Source organism: Diabrotica virgifera, chromosome 5 (genome assembly GCF_917563875.1).
Source record: "Diabrotica virgifera virgifera chromosome 5, PGI_DIABVI_V3a".
Lineage (NCBI taxonomy): Eukaryota > Metazoa > Arthropoda > Insecta > Coleoptera > Chrysomelidae > Diabrotica > Diabrotica virgifera.
In genome coordinates, this window is record NC_065447.1 from 206,112,712 (window position 1) to 206,133,527 (window position 20,816).

General features: G+C 33.5%; 1 protein-coding gene across 2 annotated transcripts in view; it reads left to right on the forward strand.

The window, feature by feature from the left end:
* Positions 1-19,695, forward strand: part of LOC114336645 (uncharacterized) — a 29,723-nt gene extending 10,028 nt beyond the window's left edge. For both annotated transcript variants that reach the window (XM_050650528.1, XM_050650529.1), the window contains exons 3-8: positions 1,430-1,677; positions 1,731-1,790; positions 4,079-4,167; positions 5,215-5,398; positions 12,681-12,943; positions 19,590-19,695. In XM_050650528.1, coding sequence (XP_050506485.1) covers positions 1,430-1,677; positions 1,731-1,790; positions 4,079-4,167; positions 5,215-5,398; positions 12,681-12,931 — 832 coding nt within the window. In that variant the 3' untranslated portion in view covers positions 12,932-12,943; positions 19,590-19,695. The remainder of the gene's footprint in view (positions 1-1,429; positions 1,678-1,730; positions 1,791-4,078; positions 4,168-5,214; positions 5,399-12,680; positions 12,944-19,589) is intronic.
* Positions 19,696-20,816: the final 1,121 nt, after the last annotated feature.

Here is a 20,816-nt window from a genome sequence, read left to right on the forward strand (position 1 = left end):
TGAAACTATGGAATCTGGTATAAACACTTTATAGTGGCCATGAAGATCAGCTGGTTTGTTACCCATCGAAAATATGTGACACCTAAATCGATTGCCACGTCCTCCAGCAAACTTAAAAAACCTGTTGCATGCCAAGAAGAATCTGGATTGGTATTTCGCAATACGATACAGACCACTTAATTCGATCAATGCACCATAGAGTAACTGAGTGCATAGAAGATCAAGGAGGAGCTATTCCTTATTAATTTCTTTACGAAAATGACGTTGCAAATTTGTTTATAAGGTTATCAAATAATAAAAATATGGTAGGGGAGCAAATTATGCTAAATGTGCAGTCACTCGAGCGTTTTGGGGACCTATTGGGTTGTGATTATTAGGTCCTAAAACCAAAAAAAGTTAAGTAAAATTTTCCATTTTAGTGGCGACTTTCCATTTTTAAATTTAATTTTCCATTTCCAACAATCGTTTTTTCCGATTATAGCGTCATCTATCCATAATTCGAAGAAATGTGTCGATTAAAAGTTGCTTATTTTTACGCGAAGAATATAAATCTGCAATAAAAAATGGGGCTCCCATTTAAGATTTTAAAGTAACCGATCAGTTTTTCGATCTGATGTTTATTTTGCGAAATAACGCGGGATTTGTATTTAAAATTTTAAATTTACTCCCCACCGCTCTCCATGGGGGTCATGTTTGGTATCTTTCGATAGATTTTTGAAAAATATTGAACACGTAGTTTTTAGTTTTTCGATCTGACGTTCATTTCGCGAAATATTCGCTTTTTTTGTGTGAAACTTTTTGACTCTCCCATTTCCGTACTCTCCCATTTTAAATCGTAAGATTTTTGAAATATACACTTTTTTGCATGTACTTAACTTACCTTATCTTAATCTGACAATTTCGAGTATTTTTAAGGATAGATTTTTTTTCGGGCCCCCCTGAACGAACTCCCCTGTGTTAAGAGCCTGAGATATGGTAAAGGTACATCTGCGGGGTACCACGTTTCTCCCCATATGATAATCTGACGCGCTCGAGTAACTTCAAAAATCCCCGCTTTGGTTCCCCTACCATTATAATGTATATATCTACTTTCATAACTGAATATTAAAAAAAATGTTTATCCTTCTAGGTATTGGCTATTTTTGGCCATCAGTATACATTTTGATAACATTTAAGGGTACAAACAATAATAGTATTTTTTAATTAACTATTCCAAATGGGAAATATGCCACAATTTAACTAAAAAAATGATTTTATTAACGTTTCGACGTCCACATCGGACGTCTTTGTCAAAATACAAAATATTAATTTATTTAGAATAGTTAATTACAAAAATTGCCTCAGAGAAATAGCTTCAGAACAGTATTTTTTAAGTAACGTTATAACTCCATTATATGTAGCAATATCAATAAGTTAGAGTTTTTTACAGTTATCCATGCATGGCAAGGCCATGCCCCAACCCAATGATCCCAACGGCCAATTATCCTCCCCCATCTCCCCCACAAGCACCAATGGATTCTCTCCCACCAGCGATGTATCCGCAAATGCCCCAAATGAATCAAGAGCAGATGTCCCAAAATCCGTTTTACTTGCAAAACCAGCCGCTTCCATTCCACTATGATAAAGCTACGACTTCCTTCGATTTGTTGCCAGGAACCAAGCAAGTACCTGGCTGTAGTATGTATTAAGAACTCATATGAGTGATTAATACTAATATTGATTTTTTTAAGGAGGTGCTCCTGATTTAAGCAACTTTTGCGGTGCATTGTACCAGCAGGCACAATTAGCAGGTATTGTAAATACATTAAAAATATCTAAGAAACAACTATTCTTCATCTTGGCTGGCATTACAACTCAGAGTGATTCTTCTCCTCATCCACTATGTATTCCCTTCATCTTCTACGACTTTGCGCTTCCATTTCCGATGTTTGTATCCCAATCCTAGATAAGTGAGCACCTACATTGGATCCGTATTTGTCTATTTGTCCGATCCGACGTCGGATTGAAAACAAACGCAAGGTATTAAAGCGTAGTGCCTGTGCCTACACTGCAGTGGGAAGCCGGATCCAATATCGGGCGATTTACGCTTTACATAATACTACGCACTACGCTTTAATACGTTGAGTTTGTTTTCAATCCGACGTCGAATCGGATCGGATCGGAGAAATACGGATCCAATGTAGGTGCAGCCTAAATCGGCTTCATCATCATCCTTTCATATTTTTTTGGGACGACCTACTGATCTTTTATCGTCTGGTGTGTCAAAAAACACTGTCTTTAATACTTTGTCTTCCTCTGACCTTACCACATGGCCTACCCATCTTCTTCGGTGAGCTTTTATATGTCTGACGATGTTTTCAGTACCATACAGAGTCATCAATTATTCAGCATTACGGCACCTTCTCCACTCCTGTCAATTCATCTCTTTGAGACCCAAATATCATTCTGAGAACCTTCATCCTTTCAAATACCATTAGCTTATTTATTTCCCGCTGATGTTGAGTCCATGTTTCACTTCCATATGTAACAACTGGGCGAATAATTGACATGTACAGTGTAAATTTAGATTGTCTTTTTAGCAGCTTAGATCTTAATAATGATGATAGGGAGTATAATGCTCTATTCCCTGTAGCTATCCTTGCTGTTAACTCTTTTTTATGTATTGTATTTATATAAATATCTTAGGCCCCCCGCCCCCAGATATTTAAACTCTTTTACTAGGTACTTCGAAGTTGGTCATTAATAGTTATGTTCTGTCTAACTCTTGGTCTTGGATTTTTGGTTACTAGCATGTACATGTATCGTCTTCTTTTCATTTATTTAGAGAATAATCGAAAACAACTATTGTTCCTCTTTTTTAAAAAAACTTTTTAACAGAAACTTGTTCTCCGGAAATGAAGATATGCCATGAAAATGATGCAGCTCTTTTATTAGGGTCCGTCAGTGTCGAAAATTAATTAGGTTTTCTGTTAGGTTCACCGTTTCATATTGTCAAATATTATCTATTAGTAAACTTTAAAATAAAATCACTGCTCGTTACTGTTTCAAATCGTGTTAGCATGACTCCCGAAAAAATATTGCCAAAAATGCCGTTCATGATGCTCTTACAAAGAATCGTCAAACTGGAGAATACACTAGAATTGACTCAAAGACCAGGATCAGGCAGAAAAAGGTGCAGAGATCAGCGTGATGTACGTTTTTTTAAGATTCCCGCATTACGGAAGAGCTCGTTAACGTCAAATATTCTCGCTAGTCGTTCAATAGAAGCTCAAGGAACTCGTATTTCTGCACGAACTCTAAGAAGAGTCCTGTATAAAAGTTGTTTTACTTTCTCAGAAGCCATTAGCATACCTCAAAACAGCATCTCATCGCTCATCGAGCTAACTGGATGAGATTTACGAATGATCACAGAGACTGGACTGTTCTGCAATGGAGTGTTGTAATATTTTCTGAAGAGTTCCGTTTTTTTGCTTAAGACCTCCAGGCGGACGCGAACGTGCATGGAGGACACCCGGAGAACGATTTACACCTTCCTTTATTTCAACCAGAACGCCGTTTGGTGGCGAAGGTGATATATGGTACCAACAGGTAGTTTTTTCAGCGGATGCACCGAATTAATTTTCATCGACCATAGTAGACAGTTACATACGACAGTGTATGGAGGACAATGTTGTCCCCCTACGCCCCTCTCGTTTTGGGATAACTTCTTATTTATGCAGGATGATGCGCGTCCACATTCGGCGCGAATCATCATGGACTATCTAAATACTGTCGAAATTCCCGTTTTGGATTGTAGTACTGACATGATCCATTAGAACATTTATGGGACATTTTAGGGAAAAGAATAAAAGGAAGCAGAAATTTAGCCAGAAACGATTCAAGAAAATAGCGTTGAATGATGAATGGGAACATATACCGCAACTAAATTAATTTTTAATTCCTCCCTATTTAAACCGTCTATCAAGTACATAATTTAAAAATACATACAAAATGCAAATGTCCCGATTTTTTGACCTGGTGTGTACTATACACATTACATAAACATTTTGAATTTTCAATTTTTGTTCAAATTTTTTAGATTATCACACTAGAACTACTGGTGCTTTACAAAATACTAATTATGGATTCTTTTCTGACATCTCTCCAGATCCTTGCCTTTCCAGATCTGTAAGTATCAATTTTCATTACACAATTTAGATTTTAGAATAAGGAAATTCTAATAGTGCAAAAAATCGATTTTTTTTCAATAAGTATATCGAAAATTATTAGAGATTTTTTATTTAAAATGGACATGTGGCTTTCTTATAACAGTGAAATTTGTGCACCCCATAAAAATTTTATGGAGGTTTTGTTCCCTTAAACCCCCCTCCCCAAACGGTTGTTTAAGTTCCAATTACATTATTACTGTGATACCATTAGTTAAACACAATGGGTGCGTTCGGACGACCATAGCGGCTGACTGTCAGCAGATATCGGCTGAGTGGTTGTATCCAGCCGTGATAGGGAAAGCTTAGTAAATCTCTCAGCGGCTGGCTTCCAGCGGTGACGTCTGACAGCTACTGCTGGCTCAGCTGTCCAACCGCTGTGGTCGTCCGAACGCACCCAATTTAAAACTTTTTTGCCTCCTAGTCCTTTTTCGATAAGCCAGTTTTTATCGAGATATTTTGAACATTTGTCAAATCCACCACATATTTATGGATAGAGATTAAGATTATAGAGACCTGGTAACAATATGAAAATTTATTTATAATTACTTTTTGGGTTTTGAAACATTTTAAAAAAGAAGCCAGATCTCGGTAAAAACTGGCTTATCGAAAAAATACTAGGAGACAAAGAATTAATGCATGAATATTGCCGACACATTTCTATGAGTCTATCAACTCCTTCTTTCCATGCGGTCCGACAATGGCGTCATTTCGTCTAAATCAGCGGTTTTTAACCTTTTTTACAGTGAGGTACTACACTAACTTAAAAACTGGTTCAGCGACGGTACACTTGGGTAAATAATCTCTATAATGATAGTAAGAATAATCAAATTTCGCGGCACACCTACAGGGACTTCAGGGCACACCAGTGTGTCGCACACCTCTAGTCTAGAGCCTGTGTGTTCATCGAAGTCTCCCAACTAAAGATTTGTATAAAATATTGTACTTAAGATTTTTCAGTGTGCAGATACTTTAACAAATTGGTGAAAGATATCCATACATATTTTAGCCACGAACACTAAGACTGAAGGCAACAGCAGTCCATCCTCAACAGCATGTGGCTGATATTCTGGACAAACCAGCTAGCTGTTCAGACGAGCAGACAAAGAAAGCTGTAACATTTGCTAGTTGTACACAGATAAATACAGCAGAAAAATCGGAACAAGTTTGGCTCCCTTGTTTATGTCCTAAAGGTAAGGTACAACTTTTTTATCATTATAGTTATATACAGGGTGTTTCGTTGGGAAAGTAACATACGTTAACTGCAGAAAGAGGACGCTGGACGGTCTCAAAAATACCGTACTTAATGGGTCTTACTTTATTAATAACAAAGATACTGGGTGATTTATCTATTTTGCCATTTTCTTATTTGGTTCATAACTTTTTAACCGCACTGTATATATATTTTATATTTGGCACGCAAATATTATTGAAGGTGTACAATCAACTAATTTATTTAAAATTGTAAAAAATCCAGGTCTAAAAATATTGGAAATTCAGGATTAAAAAATATTTTAAAAATGTTCCGGCCCAAAAACAACACCCTGTACACTAAATTGTTTTAAAACAGATTTTGCATTTGAAGAGATGATGAAAAACTGAAATTAGTGGTATACTTTGAATTTTCAGCAAAATGATTTTTCTGGTCAAATTTTGAATTTGAATTCTGAAATTATGTGAATTGTGAAAGCTTGAAGTAGAAGAAAAATGAAATACGACTTACAACTTGTTAATCACACTGTATATTTATTTTATATTTAACACCGAATATGCTTTAAGGTGTCCAGTCATTTAATTTATTTAAAATTATAAAAAATTCAGGGCTGGATTAAAAAATATTGGAAAAATGTTGCGACCCAAAGAACACACTGTGCATTAATTTTTTTTTAAATGGATTTGGTATTTGAAAAGATGATGAAAAACTAAATTTAGTAGTATACTTAGAATTTTCGGCAAAATGATTTTTCGAGTAAATTTTTAAATTTGAATTCTGAAATTATGTGAATTGCGAGAAATCGAAGTAAAAAATTAAAATGTGACTTAATTTTAATTAATACCATTATTTAATCTAAATTGGTAAAATGTTAACATTTTAGGATTTCTTTATTATGGCCACAAATAATTCATAACAAATATTCAACTTTAATTAATGAATAAATAATAAAGAGTCCACAATAAACACATAACTTTAAACAACGAACTATCTTAAAAATTAAAAAAAAAAACAGAAAATAATTTCTGAAAATAACTTTTGGATATCAAAAATTCAAATTTTATAACGAGGAAATAAATAGTAGGGAAGAACTTCTTGACCGAATTCGAGTCGCCTTCCAAGAAACGAAGAATAACCCTGGCGAGATTAGGAAGTCAGTCAGACAAATGACAAAAAGAGCATGACTTTCTCTTCAACAAGGTGGTGGCCATTTTGAACAATTACTATAGTTTTAATAAGTTTTTTTTTGGAAATTGTTTTCTGTTTTTTTTTTAATTTTTAAGATAGTTCGTTGATTAAAGTTATGTATTTTTTGTGGAACTTTATTATTTATTCAATAATTCAAGGTGAATATTTGTTATGAATTTTATTTGTCGCCCTAATAAAAAAACACTCAAATATTAACATTTTACCAATTTAGATTAAATAATGGTATTCATTAAAATTAAGTCACATTTTAATTTTTTTTTACTTCGAGCTCTCGCAATTCACATAATTTCAGAATTCAAATTCAAAATTTTACCAGAAAAATCATTTTGCCGAAAATTCAAAGTATACCACTAAATTTAGTTTTTCATCCTCCGTTTAAATGCAAAATCCATTTTAAAAAAAATTAATGTACAGGGTGTTGTTTTTGGGTCGGAAAATTTTTACAATATTTTTTAATCCGGACCTGGATTTTTTACAATTGTAAATTAATTAAAAGACTAAGTTTTCACTCTAATGGCATGTAAAACAACATAATGCTATTCTACACCCCACCAGAATGAAAACAATGGGAACCTTCTCTGGTTACACCTCCGAGGCTTCTACAATTTGCAAACCATACGGATGCTGAGACTAAGGAAGATGAGGGAATTCTACAATTTACAATTCACGTCCCATCTGCTCAGCGCGGTAAAGTTCCAACGAGAATGGTTCCCTTCATACTCCACACAGAGTAAATTTAAATCAAAAATGAATAACCATTTTCAATTTCGTTGCAAAACGAAAACACAGCCGAACCATATTCTAGTCCAATCAGAGAGTGTTGCAAGCACCCCTACCGGTTTCGAAACTTATTAGTCTCTCATCAGGAGGCACATATGCTGCTCTCCCCGATCCAACCAAAACAAACCGCAGCGTACAGTCCCGGATCGCAACGAACGAAATGGCGGCCTAGCGGCAACTGCTAGCAGAAAGACTAAGTTTTCACTCTAATGACATATAAAACAACATAATGCTATTCTACACCCCACCAGAATGAAAACAATGGGAACCTTCTCTGGTTACACCTCCGAGGCTTCTACAATTTGCAAACCATACGGATGCTGAGATTAAGGAAGATGAGGGAATTCTACAATTTACAATTCACGTCCCATCTGCTCAGCGCGGTAAAGTTCCAACGAGTGAACTTGCCACTTGAAAAGTGTTCCAACTTGCCATTAGAGTGAAAACTTAGTCTTTTTGCTAGCAGTTGCCGCTAGGGCATCTATGCCATTTCGTTCGTTGCGATCCGGGACTGCACGCTGGGGTTTGTTTTGGTTGGATCGGGGAGAGCAGCATATGTGCCTCCTGATGAGAGGCTAATAAGTTTCGAAACCGGTAAGGGTGCTTGCAGCACTCTCTGATTGGACTAGAATATGGTTCGGCTGTGTTTTCGTTTTGCAACGAACTTGAAAATGGTTATTCATTTTTGTAAATTAATTAGTTGACTGTGCACCTTAAAGAATATTTGCGTGCCAAATATAAAATAAATATACAGTGTGGTTAAAAAGTTATGAACCAAATAAAAAATGGCAAAATTGATAAAACACCCAGTATCTTTGTTATTAATGGAAGTAAGACCCATTAAGTATGGTTTTTTTGAGACCCCCTAAGTGTCCTCGTTCTACAGTTAACGTATGTTACTTTCCCAATGAAACACCCGTAACACTTTAACTAACAAAGGGCCTAGCCGGGTAAGATGGTGAAAAGTGCCCCCAACCCAATTTAAATTCCATATAGGCCACTTTTTAGCACATATAGAGGAACTCACTTTCTGAAATTTTTAGCCCCCTAGGTGGTCACGTTACCCCCCTAGAGCCTAATTAGGCTTTTTATGTTTTTATTTTTTCTCTCAGCCGCAGTAAGAGCTAGCCAAAAACTTTATTTAAAAAAGTTGTAAGTTTCAAAAAGATCTATATGAAAAAAATTTTTCTTATTTTTTTGGCGGGAAATTAGAATTTTTAGAACAATTTTAAACTTTTAAATACCTCTGAAAAAAGAAACTAAGACACTCGTTTTTACGAAAATTAATTATAATGTGTATTTTTGCACAATATTTCACCCTTAATTTTTTCAGATTTTTAAAATTGGTGAAACGTACCTTTAAAAATAAAAAACCGCATTTTTTCGGTTTTTTTTTTCGTTTTTTGATATAATTTTATACATATTTTTCAAAAAATTTAACACCGTCACTAGAATAGGTAAAAAACTGAAAAATAATTGGGGTTTGCTTAATAAAAATTTTTTGTAACGATATCCATTTTCAAGATACAGGGCGTTGAAGAAAACAAAATTTTACATATTTTTTACGATTTTGCCGAAACTACTGGCAACATTGTAATAAAACTTGGCGGGATTTAAGAAGTAGTTATTGTGCATGTTTTGACATACAACTAAGGATTTGATATTCATCACTGGCGCGCTTAGGGGTAATGGTCTGAACTTTTCAAAGAAAAAAAGATAGTACGCCACTGACATATTTCAAATTAACAATCATTTTTGAATTTCTCGTTCAATTTTCAATAAAAAATCTATCTTCTCATTTTTTCATACGACGCGCCGTTTGGCTGCAAAAAATAAAATATCTTAACGCTTCCAAAGTATTCGAATTAATTTTGATAATAATGGATGTATGAGTTTATAATGTAGATGTAGAAAGTACTAGAAGTTCGAATATTTTGTAAGGGTTAAGATCTTTTATTTTTTGAATAAAAATGGCGCGTCGGATGAAAAAATAAGAAGATACATTTTTTGTCACAAATTGAACGAGAAATTCAAAAACCATTGTTAATTTGAAATATGTCAGTGGCGTACTATCTTTATTCTTTAAAAAGTTCATACTATTACCCCTATGCGCGCCAATGATGAATATCAAATCCTTAGTTGTATGTCAAAACATGCACAATAACTACCTCTTAAATCCCGCCAAGTTTTATTACAATGTTGCCAGTAGTTTCGGCAAAATCGTAAAAAATATGTAAAATTTTGTTTTCTTCAACGCCCTGTATCATTGTCCAAAATGGATATCGTTACAAAAAATTTTTATTAAGCCAACCCCAATTATTTTTCAGTTTTTTACCTATTCTAGTGACGGTGTTAAATTTTTTGAAAAATATGTATAAAATTGTATCAAAAAACGAAAAAAAAAACCGAAAAAATGCGGTTTTTTATTTTTAAAGGTACGTTTCACCAATTTTAAAAATCTGAAAAAATTAAGGGTGAAAGACTGTGCAAAAATACACATTATAATTAATTTTCGTAAAAATGAGTGTCTTAGTTTTTTTTTCAGAGGTATTTAAAAGTTTAAAATTGTTCTAAAAATTCTAATTTCCCGCCAAAAAAATAAAAAAAAAAATTTCATATAGATCTTTTTGAAACTTACAACTTTTTTAAATAAAGTTTTTGGCTAACTCTTGATGCGGCTGAGAGAAAAAATAAAAACATAAAAAGCCTAATTAGGCCCTAGGGCCAGAAAGTGAGTTCCTCTATATGTGCTAAAAAGTGGCCTATATGAAATTTAAATCGAGCTGGGGGCACTTTTCACCATCTTACCCGACTAGGCCCTTTGTTTAATATGCCTATTTTATGGAACGGAAAGATGGACCTTGAATGCGACCAATGAAAAACTGGAATCATTCTAGTTGTGGGTGTATACTAGAATTCTAAAAATATCTTGGACAGAACACTTCACAAACAAATATGTTCTATGAAGGATGAATCCAGAAATGGAAATATTGAAAACAATCAAACAGGGAAATTTGAGTATCTCCGACATATTACACGTGGAGAGAGATAAAACTATCTTCAACTAATTATCCAGAGAAAGATTCAAGGAAAGAGAAGCATGGGGAGACGTAGATTAACATGGCAGCGCAACCTAAGAGAATGGTATGGATGTACAATCAAATGAACTTTTCATAACAGCAGTCTCTAAAATCCGGATTGCTATGATGATTGCTGACCTCCGTCGTGGAAGTGACTTGAAGAAGAAGAAGATTACTATTTAAAACATCGAAATTAAGAAAATTCTATTCCTAGTTCTAGTTCAATGAATCCTAGGAATATTTGGAGTAATTTTTATTTATTGCATAATTCAGATCATTGTCCTTGTAGATACATTTACGCCAGTCAATGGGAGCAAGAATAGGATATTACCTCCGAATTCTATCCTACTGCATGGATTTTAATGACATTTTGGGCCTAGCCTCTACTTATCTCCTAATTCAAAGTCTGCCCTATGCCGATGTGTGCTTTTATCTTGGGGGTGGTTGCCACCCCTTCTTAGGGGTGGAAAAATTTTTGGTTAAAATTACCACGGAATTCGCTAAAGAACCTAATTCTAAGGAAAAACTGTTCTATAATTTTTTTTTTTGAAAACTTAATACTTTTTGAGATATTCGTGGTTGAAAAATTGGCCATTTTCATTGAAACATAATACCTTTTCGAACGGTTTTTTGCGAATACCTTAAAAACTATGCATCTAACAAAAAAACTATATTAAACATTTTTGTAAGTTATAAAAAAACAAAAGAGACGCTTACCTTCAAAAATCTTCTAGTTATAATACAAAACGAGATATGGTAGGTGAAAATAGTTTGTTTTTTGGTACATTCTCAAATTGGTGTATTCAACTTGAAATAACAGAGAAACGGTCGATTTTAGGTGTATAATGTTACCAATATCTTTTGTAGTTCTTGAAAAGACCTTTAAAATGAGCTAGCTATATTAAAGGTCCATTACATTAAAACTAAGCGAGATATACTGCAAACAAAATTGTTATCTAATGTATTTTAAGAAAAAATGAGAAGTAATTTTAACCCCCATCCACCAAAATGTAAATGTATGGTTTTCCTTCTGCAATACCTTTTATTATAGTGTTATTTCTATGTTCAAAAAGTTGGACGGGTTTAAAATGAATGATTTTTGAAAAAAAAAAAAAGATCGAATTATAGAGCGCATTTTTAAATTTTCTTAAAAATCTTCCTTTTTCTCCATGTAACTTGAAAATGATAAGAGATACAGTAATGAAAAATAAAAAGGAAATTTTTATCTGAAAAAGCCCTACATTCTTGTGTGGTATTTTTTTTCGTATCATCTTTTTTGAGTTAAATGGAGGAAAAGGAAGATTTTTAAGAAAATTTAAAAATGCGCTCTATAATTTGATCTTATTTTTTTTTCAAAAACCATTCATTTTAATCCAGCCCAACTTTTTGAACATAGAGATAACACTATAATAAAAAGTATTGTAGAAGGAAAACGATGTATATAAATTCTGATGGATGAAGGGTTAAATACACTTCTCATTTCTTCTTAAAATACATTAGTCATTAACTTTTTTGCAGAATATCTCACTTAGTTTGCATGTAATCGACAATTAGTATTGCTCATTTTAAAGGTCTTTTCAAGCACTACAAAAGTTATTAGTATCATTATACACCTAAAATCGACAGTTTCTCTGTTATTTCAAGTTGAATACACCGATTTGAGCATGCAGCAAAAAAAAACAAACTCTTCTTACCTACCATATCCCTCTTTGCATTTTAACTGGAAGATTTATGAAGCAACGAATCTCTTTGTTTTTTTATAACCTACAGAAATATTTTATATAGTTTTTTTGATAGATGAATAGTTTTTAAGGTATTCGCAAAAATCCGTCCGAAAAGGTGTCATTTTTCAATGAAAATGGCCAATTTTCAACCACGAATAACTCAAAAAGTATTGAGCTTTCAAAAAATAATCATAGAGCAGTTTTTGCTTAAAATTAAGTTCTCTAGCCTTTTCCGTGACTATTTTAACCAAAACATTTTTCACCCCCGAGAAGGGGTGGGAACCACCCCCAAGATAAAAGCGCACATCGGCATAGGGTAGACTTTGATTCTTGAGCTATTCCCTACTTACTGTGAAAATATCAAGTAAATCGATGTAGTAGGCTGGAATTCGGAGCCAAATACCCTCATTGACTGCCCTAATTTGTTTCCTATGGACTCCAATTATTGTTCACATAAATTTTTTTATAGATAAACCTGATACCAAATCTAATGAAGCAGGTAGTAATACCGACGACACATCTACAAGTAAAGTGAAAAAGTTTTTTAGAAAATCGCAAAAGAAAGATACAAATGACAATACTACTACTGGCAAATCTGAAACAGCGTCCTCCAAAGGAAAAAATAAAAAGAAAACAAAGAAAACACAACAGAAACAGCAATATGAAGATACCGATTCATACGAGTATACATCCGATTCGGACGTCATTTGCAGATGCTAATTATTGTTAATGGTAAATTCTTATTGTTAAATATCTTATAATAGACATTCAATGCATAAATTGATAACTTCATGAAACAAAATCTTTCACTATATAAATACAACTGTACTAAAATCATAATAAAGATGCACTAGAAATAAACAAACCAAGACACGTTGAATGTTACTAGGAGCACTCCCGAATCATGATTTACAATGTATAAACTTTGTAAATCATGATTTAATAATAATAATAATAATTTATTCATTTGACTAGACAAGTGCCGTATTTTAAATATACATAGTCAAAGGAAAAGTACAGCCCGGAGGATTCGATATGCAAAATGGCCAGAACATCGAGGCCATGGGTGAAAACGATATGTATAAATATCTTGGAGTAAAGCAAGCGCGGAGAATTGACCATAAACAAATGAAAACAGAGATAACTACTGAGTTTATACGAAGGGTAAAACAGCTGCTTCGCTCACACCTTAATAGTAGAAATTTGTTTAAGGCACTAAACACCTACGCATGTTCCGCGCTTAGCTATTCATTTGGCATTGTTAAGTGGACAAAAACGGACATAGAAAATCTTCAGCGAAAAGTAAGAACGCACCTCACAAAGGCACGAAAACACCATCCAAAAAGTGCAGTAGAAAGAACGACATTACCACGGAATTTAGGAGGAAGAGGACTTATGGATATAGGTGAGCAATTAGACAAACAAATTGCTAATTTAAGATCTTATTTTCAGATGCAGGCTGAAACATCTACTCAACATCGCGCTATCTGCGCAGTAGATGACACAACGCCGATAAAACTGAGGGAAGCAGAACTGCGCAAAAACCACCTTACTAAGGACGAAAAATTGCGCGCCTGGATGGGTAAACCTCTGCACGGTCGACATCCCAATGAGATCAGCCGAGATTATGTCGACAATATAGCGTCGAACTACTGGTTGACATCAGGAAATATGTTCCCTGAAACGGAGGGTTCATTACTGGCCATTCAGGATCAGGTTATACCAACCAGAAATTACCTGAAATATATCATCAAAGACCCTCATGTTCAAATCGATAGATGCCGATATGGATGTCAAACCCAAGAAACCATCCAACATCTTACAGGGGGCTGCCAGGCATTTGCTGCAACTGAGTACAAGGAACGGCATGACGCAGTGGGAAAAATCCTTCATCAAGAGATAGCTATCAAGCTGGGACTTTCCAAAACCGACCATCTCCCATATTATCAATACGTCCCTGAAAGTATGCTTGAGGATGGCAACTACAAGCTATACTGGGACCGCACTGTGCTCACAGACCAAACAGTGGCGCATAATAGACCAGATCTCGTATTAGTCAATAAATTAACGAGACAAACAACCCTCATTGACGTGGCGATTCCTAACAACAATAATCTACGTACTAAATTTACTGAAAAGATCGTTAAGTACAGAGATCTGGAAATTCAAATACGGAGACAATGGAGAATGCAAAGTACCCAGACGATACCGATTATTATGTCTACTACTGGAGTCATTCCGAAGACCCTCCTCGAAAGCATAAAAAAGCTGGGTCTTAATGAACATCTTTATAAGACCATGCAGAAAGCAGTACTACTCGCAACGGCCAGATGTGTACGAAAATTTTTGGGAGATACGCCTGCATACCAAGTCACCTAGGGTTCGATAACACGGAAAGAGTCCCACCAGAGCTCAATCTTTTTGATACCGTAGGTATCTGGGATGAGTCAATTTTCCCCTTAGAGGAAGTGTGAGCCGTATGGCTAAATCTGGAATTTATTCATTGATAATAGGTACAAATTTTTCAATATTTACATATATCTATTAAGTGAATAAATTTACCCGAAGGTCTATTTGGAAGTGCTCCTTGTAATATTCAACGTGTCTTGGTTTATTTATTTTTAGTGTATCTTTAACTAGTTTTGATGGGAAATAAGCCACAATTTTACTAAAAAAATTATTTTATTAACGTTTCGACGCCCAAATCGAGTGTCGTTGTCAAAATACAAAAAATATTAATGAATTAAACAAAAATGTTGTTGCTTAGTAAAAAAATTCTTCTAATAATTTATTTAATCTGACTCATTCATATCGGCAATTCAGACATATATTATATATTGCATGTGGTTGTTTTTTTAAAGACAGATCACATGTTATGATTTTTTTGTGACGGATATTCTTGAGTTGGGGTTATTTATTTATTTAGCGTATGGCTATATCACAGTTTTTGTATACAAATAAAGATATCTAACAATACATTATAAATAATAACAAAGTTTTTGAAGATATTCTTCTTTAGCGGCGAATCGATTGAGGGTAAAATTTGATTGATCCGCGCGCATGCGCACACCGGCAGTATGGTATAGGGCTTTTCATTCACAGTCATTTGTTTCGAGCTTCTGTCATGTGTCATCAAATATTAATATATCTACAACATCCGTTATTGGTATATACAATAACACAAACCAAAGACGTATGACGTAGATATAATAATATTATGTGACACATGACAGAAGCTCGAAACAAATGACAATCGATGAAAAGCCCTATTAGTTGTTATACGGGCTCTGATTGGGTGTTGAAATTTTGAAATGATCTGTCAATAATTGTTCAATATGGAGGTTATCGGTAAACAAAAATATTGTATATTAGTTTTTATTGATGTGTGGACAGAAATAAAATCAAATTTATAATTATATTGACTTTTTAAATAGTTTTGAAAAGCCGCAGGTACGTAATTCTAAATGTTTCAGTTGGAAATACCTAATAGTTTCAATACCTATCTATTTGGAAAATGTAAACAAAATAATGTAGTTACCTATTAGTAGGCAATGCTTTAATTTACATAATCTGATTACGAACAAACTTTCTACAAATCTTCATCTCATATATCGTTTTCTTACTCTATATTTTGTTGTATTTTATTTCGACAAAAATCAAACTAATAATTTTATTAAATTCATATAAATTTATGGTGTAAACGTTTAGTTTGTGTATATTCCCACATGACGTATACGAGAGTTTGGTGCAGTTTGAAATGGCGTCAACTTTCGTACGGCGCGGTAGACGTGAAGTGGGTTCAAGCCCCAAGCAAGTTATTATTTTTTTATTTTTTTTTATACATTTTATGATTGTAAGTATATTATTATATAATTTTTGAAGATTATCTTCTTTTTTGAAAGTGGTAGATAAGAAAGTTAGTTTGATTTTTAAATAAATTAAGTACAAATAACCGTTTAAGTATATTTACTTCGTTTAAATTACCTATTATATAATAGAAGAATATCTTCTTACGTGCGTACAAAGTACACACACATTCTTTTTTATAAAAGAAAATTTAGTTGGGAAATTCAATTGACTCATTGGTCGCCACTAAAAAATCTGACCGATTGCCACTGTACGATCTGATGGGACATTCCTCCACCAAATGCTTAATCGTTTGTCTCTCAGCACCGCAATCGCAATTTGGAGAAAGTATTTTTCCCCATCTAAAAAGTGAATCAGAGCACCTACCACAGTTGGTTCTAATTCTGTTAAGTGTCGTCCAGATCCGTCTTGGATCCCTCTGGCTTGCTTGAAATACATGGCATATTCCGGATGTCAGGTGGAGCATTCGTCTCCCAATCTTCTTGCCGACGGTCGGTTATTTCGAAATTCCTTTCAATTACCTAAGAGGGTTTTTTCTTGAGCGAAGCCTACTTATGTATCTGTCGTTAATACCAACGTCAGAGCGGAGCACAGGACCGACGTTAATTTTTTAATACTCCCTGACAAGGGCATGTTCTCGACGGATGTGTGAGGGGGCTATGTGGCTTGGTTATTGGCTAGTGCTGGTAGCCAATACGTTGGCGTGGCCTTGATTGTACCTGATATAATACGCAAAGTCTGGTTTAGTTGGGCATCAACACGTTTGGTGTGTGGGTTGTTGAGCCATACTGGTGCACAGTACTCTGCAACGGGGTACACGAGTCCCAGCGCTGTCGACCTAAGTGTAGTCGCTGAGGAACCCCATGTGGTACCGCATAACTTTTGTAGAATATTGTTGCGTGTTCTAAGTTTTGCAGTCGTCTTTGTAAGATGTTCTTTAAAGCTTAGCGTTCTATCGAGTGTCACACCTAGATATTTTGGGTATTCAGTATGATTGTCTTCAAAGTGGATTTTTAATTGATAATTATAGCCAATCTGTTGTTTAAATGAAAGCATGATACTTCCGTCTTTGATTGATTTGATTTGATTTGATTTGATTGGGGTTGATTTCATGTAATTGAATGAACTATCTATCAAGAAAGTCGTCCCAGGAACGCAACTCATAAATATTGGCAATATCATTTTAAAGTCTTCTACTTTAAAATGTATAATATATGTCTGAATTGCCGATATAAATGAGTCAGATTAAGTAAATAATTATTAGAAGAATTTTTTAACTAAGCAACAACATTTTTGTTTAATTCATTAATATTTTTCGTATTTTGACAACGACACCCGACTTGGGCGTCGAAACGTTAATACAATCATTTATTTAGTAAAATTGTGGCTTATTTCCCATCAAAACTAGTTAATTGCAAAAATGTCACAAGAAAATAGCTTTAGAACAACATTAGTGCATCTTTATTGTGATTTTAGTATACATACTAATAAAAAATGTCGTTGAATTGCTTCTTGTCTTCTTTATTCCATAGTAGTTAAGGAACACCATGTCCTACACTTATTTTTTTTTATTTCGGTTTGCAATTTAATATTTAGTTAAGTAGTCGCTTTTTACATATTTATTCTATTTTCGGTGTTTCCATTTTGTTATGTTATGTATTCTATTTTCTCATGAGTCGAGTAGATATTCAGTTCTTGAATCTAGATCGTCATCTTGAATCTTCATTTCTCTGTCTACCTAGTCTTGTAATGTCGTTCACTCTTCTGAGAAATCTCATTTTGCTTGTTTTTTTTTTCTAGAGTTACCTCTTTTAATCATTACCTGGCTTCCACATCAATATAACAGCGTACGAGCCCCTCCCCATGACAGTTCATCATCATCATCATCATTAGACTTAGGGAAATATGCAAATATGCAAATAAAAAAGTATGAAATATGCGCATAAATATGCAGTATTTCACCCAAAAATATGCATATTTATCTAGAAAATATGCATGTAATAAAAGCAATATTTACAATATTTTTTTATTTACAAAAATATTTACAATATCTTCACATATTATAACAACAATAAATAATTATCAAATGCTGTTCAAAATTTTCAATTTTTTTTTTTTCAAATTGAATATAATAAGTGGTTCTAAATTAAGTGGTTCGGAAAATGTCCCAGCTTCTACTTGAATCACTTCAGAAAGAACCTGGTAACTACTGTTTATTTCCATGGTTGCTTTAAATTTTTGGAAAATTTCCTTCCCAATATGTATTACTTTTAATGTTTTGACACAATGATTTTAATTCTTTTATTAAAAAATACTGTCTAACAACGATAATTTGGAAGATTCTACATAATTGGGTAATAGTTTTCCGAACAAAACTATAGTTTGATTTTATGAATGGTACTGAACTGTATATTTTCGGCATTTTCAAAGCACCGTAATTATTCACAATTACAAAGACACTGCTTATTTTACAACAAAAATGAAATCGTCAAAATAAAAATTTTTACCTAAAGGTATAAACTGGCAGATTTTGGAAACCTTGTATCAATGACAAAACGTGACAAAATGTATAAGCCGGTATCTTTTATTAGTTAGTACGTTGCGATATCAAAAATTTGGATACCTAGAGATTATAAAACAAAATAAAATATTGAGATTTCCAAGTTATTTGTTATCTGAATATGAAGAGATAAGTATAGTTACAACCAAAATTCCAAATTATATGCACTTTATGCACACTTATATAAAAATATGCAAAATTGGAAATTTTACATTTTTTATGCATAATATGCAAAATATGCAATTTGCATATTGCAAGTGAGATTTTCCGGCCAGCAGCCTCCTCTACACTTTTAGGATCCTGACTACAAATAATGAAAAAACTAAAAGTGCCAATTTTGTGATGAAATTTGGTATGTGGGCTTAGAATAATATTTGGAACAACTTGTTCAAATAACTTTTTCCGATATTTGTAATGCAAAGCAAAATATCGGTAATTTACCGTGTTTTTGAATTCGCAGTAGGCCGCTTTTAGAATTAAAAAAATTCAGTTGAGTATCTTAAAAAATGTGAACCTTCAACCTATATGGACTGCAAAACTTCAAATATGTATTTATTTTGATATGCATATCTACTTACAGAGATAGAATTGTTAACAAATAAACGACACAAACTTTGGTAATACACTTTTACAATTAGACTAACTATTTTTAAAATGATATGAAATTATGAATTATGATGATATTATAAAATGTAAATAAAAAATGGGGCCTTAAAATAAATTTTTTTGTCGGATTTTTTTTTGCTAGTGCAAATTTGCCTAGATATTTAACAGTTAGTTATAGCCTCCCCTATTGTAAAAATCACGAGCCGCCATTGACGTTTAGCGTATACTTTACAGAGTTGGTAAAAAAAAGTTTTTTATAAACGTTATTTACAACTATCACAACTGTCCCCAAAAACAGTTTGTAAAATTAATACACGTAATTTATTTGAGTCACTTCTATTTTAGTATACTTTGGAAATCAAAAATGTACTATTTTTCACACGTTTCGTCTAAAATTTGTGCTTTGCCAGCTGTATTGAAACAATATTTTGTCATATAAGTATATCATATAATTAAGGTAAGTTGAAAGTAGAATGTTCATACTTATTACCTATACCAGTGCCTATACCTATTTTAATATACAGTGCGTCAATTTGAAAAGTTACCACCCCTATAATTTGGTCCCTATAGAAAATCTAAAAATATGCAAAAACACGTCAAATTTATTTATGAGGGGGACATTTTGTAGACCAGTTTTCAACTAAATTACATCAACCCTCTAACGGGGGCGGACACTACCCCCAAAATATTTAATGGAAAGGGGGGTTGAGTGATACTTTATTTTAAAGGTCATTTAAAAATACTTTTTTAAAAATACCACATACCTTATATTTCTTTTCAGTACTTTTGGAAAAATCTTGGACTCAATACTCTAAAAAATTTTTTGAGTTCTGAACTTGATACTTAATATCTTTACGATTTTACTTGATTTTTCCAAAAAATACTCCAAAAAAATACTCTAAATACTCCAATACCCCAAAAAAATTCAATTTGGAGTTCATTACTCCAAAAAAAGTTTTGGAGTTCTGAACTCGATACTTAAACTCTGTATGGTTTCACTTGATTTTTCCAAAAGTACTGAAAATAAATATATTGTATGTGTTATTTTTGAAATGGTAATCGAACGATCTTTAAAATGAGGTATCACTCAACCCCCCCCCCCTTTCCATTAAAGATTTTGGAGGTTGTGTTCACCCCCGTTAGAGGGTTAATGTAATTTAGTTGAAAACTGGTCTACAAAACGTCCCCCTCACAATAGTTATTTTCCTAACAAGTGCAGAAAGTCATTCTTTTCCGCACGCGACTGCAGTTTGCCGAACGACGCGAAGCGGGAGTTCGGCAAGTAGTCGAGTGCGGAAAAGAGACTTTCTGCAAGAGTTAGGAACAATATTTTTTCTAAGAGTCTTTAAAAAATTACCAAATCTTAATCAATTAATTTAATTAATATGAAAATACATACACAAATTAATTCTTTGACAAGGTTGTCAAAACCAAACTTTCAATATAATTAGTTAGCATGACGACGATCTTGGTTTCCATGACGATGATTCAAAACGACTGTTATTGTCTACCGATTTGACTTTCGAATATTATGTCAAAATAATTTTATTTAATCGAATTGTCACGTTAATT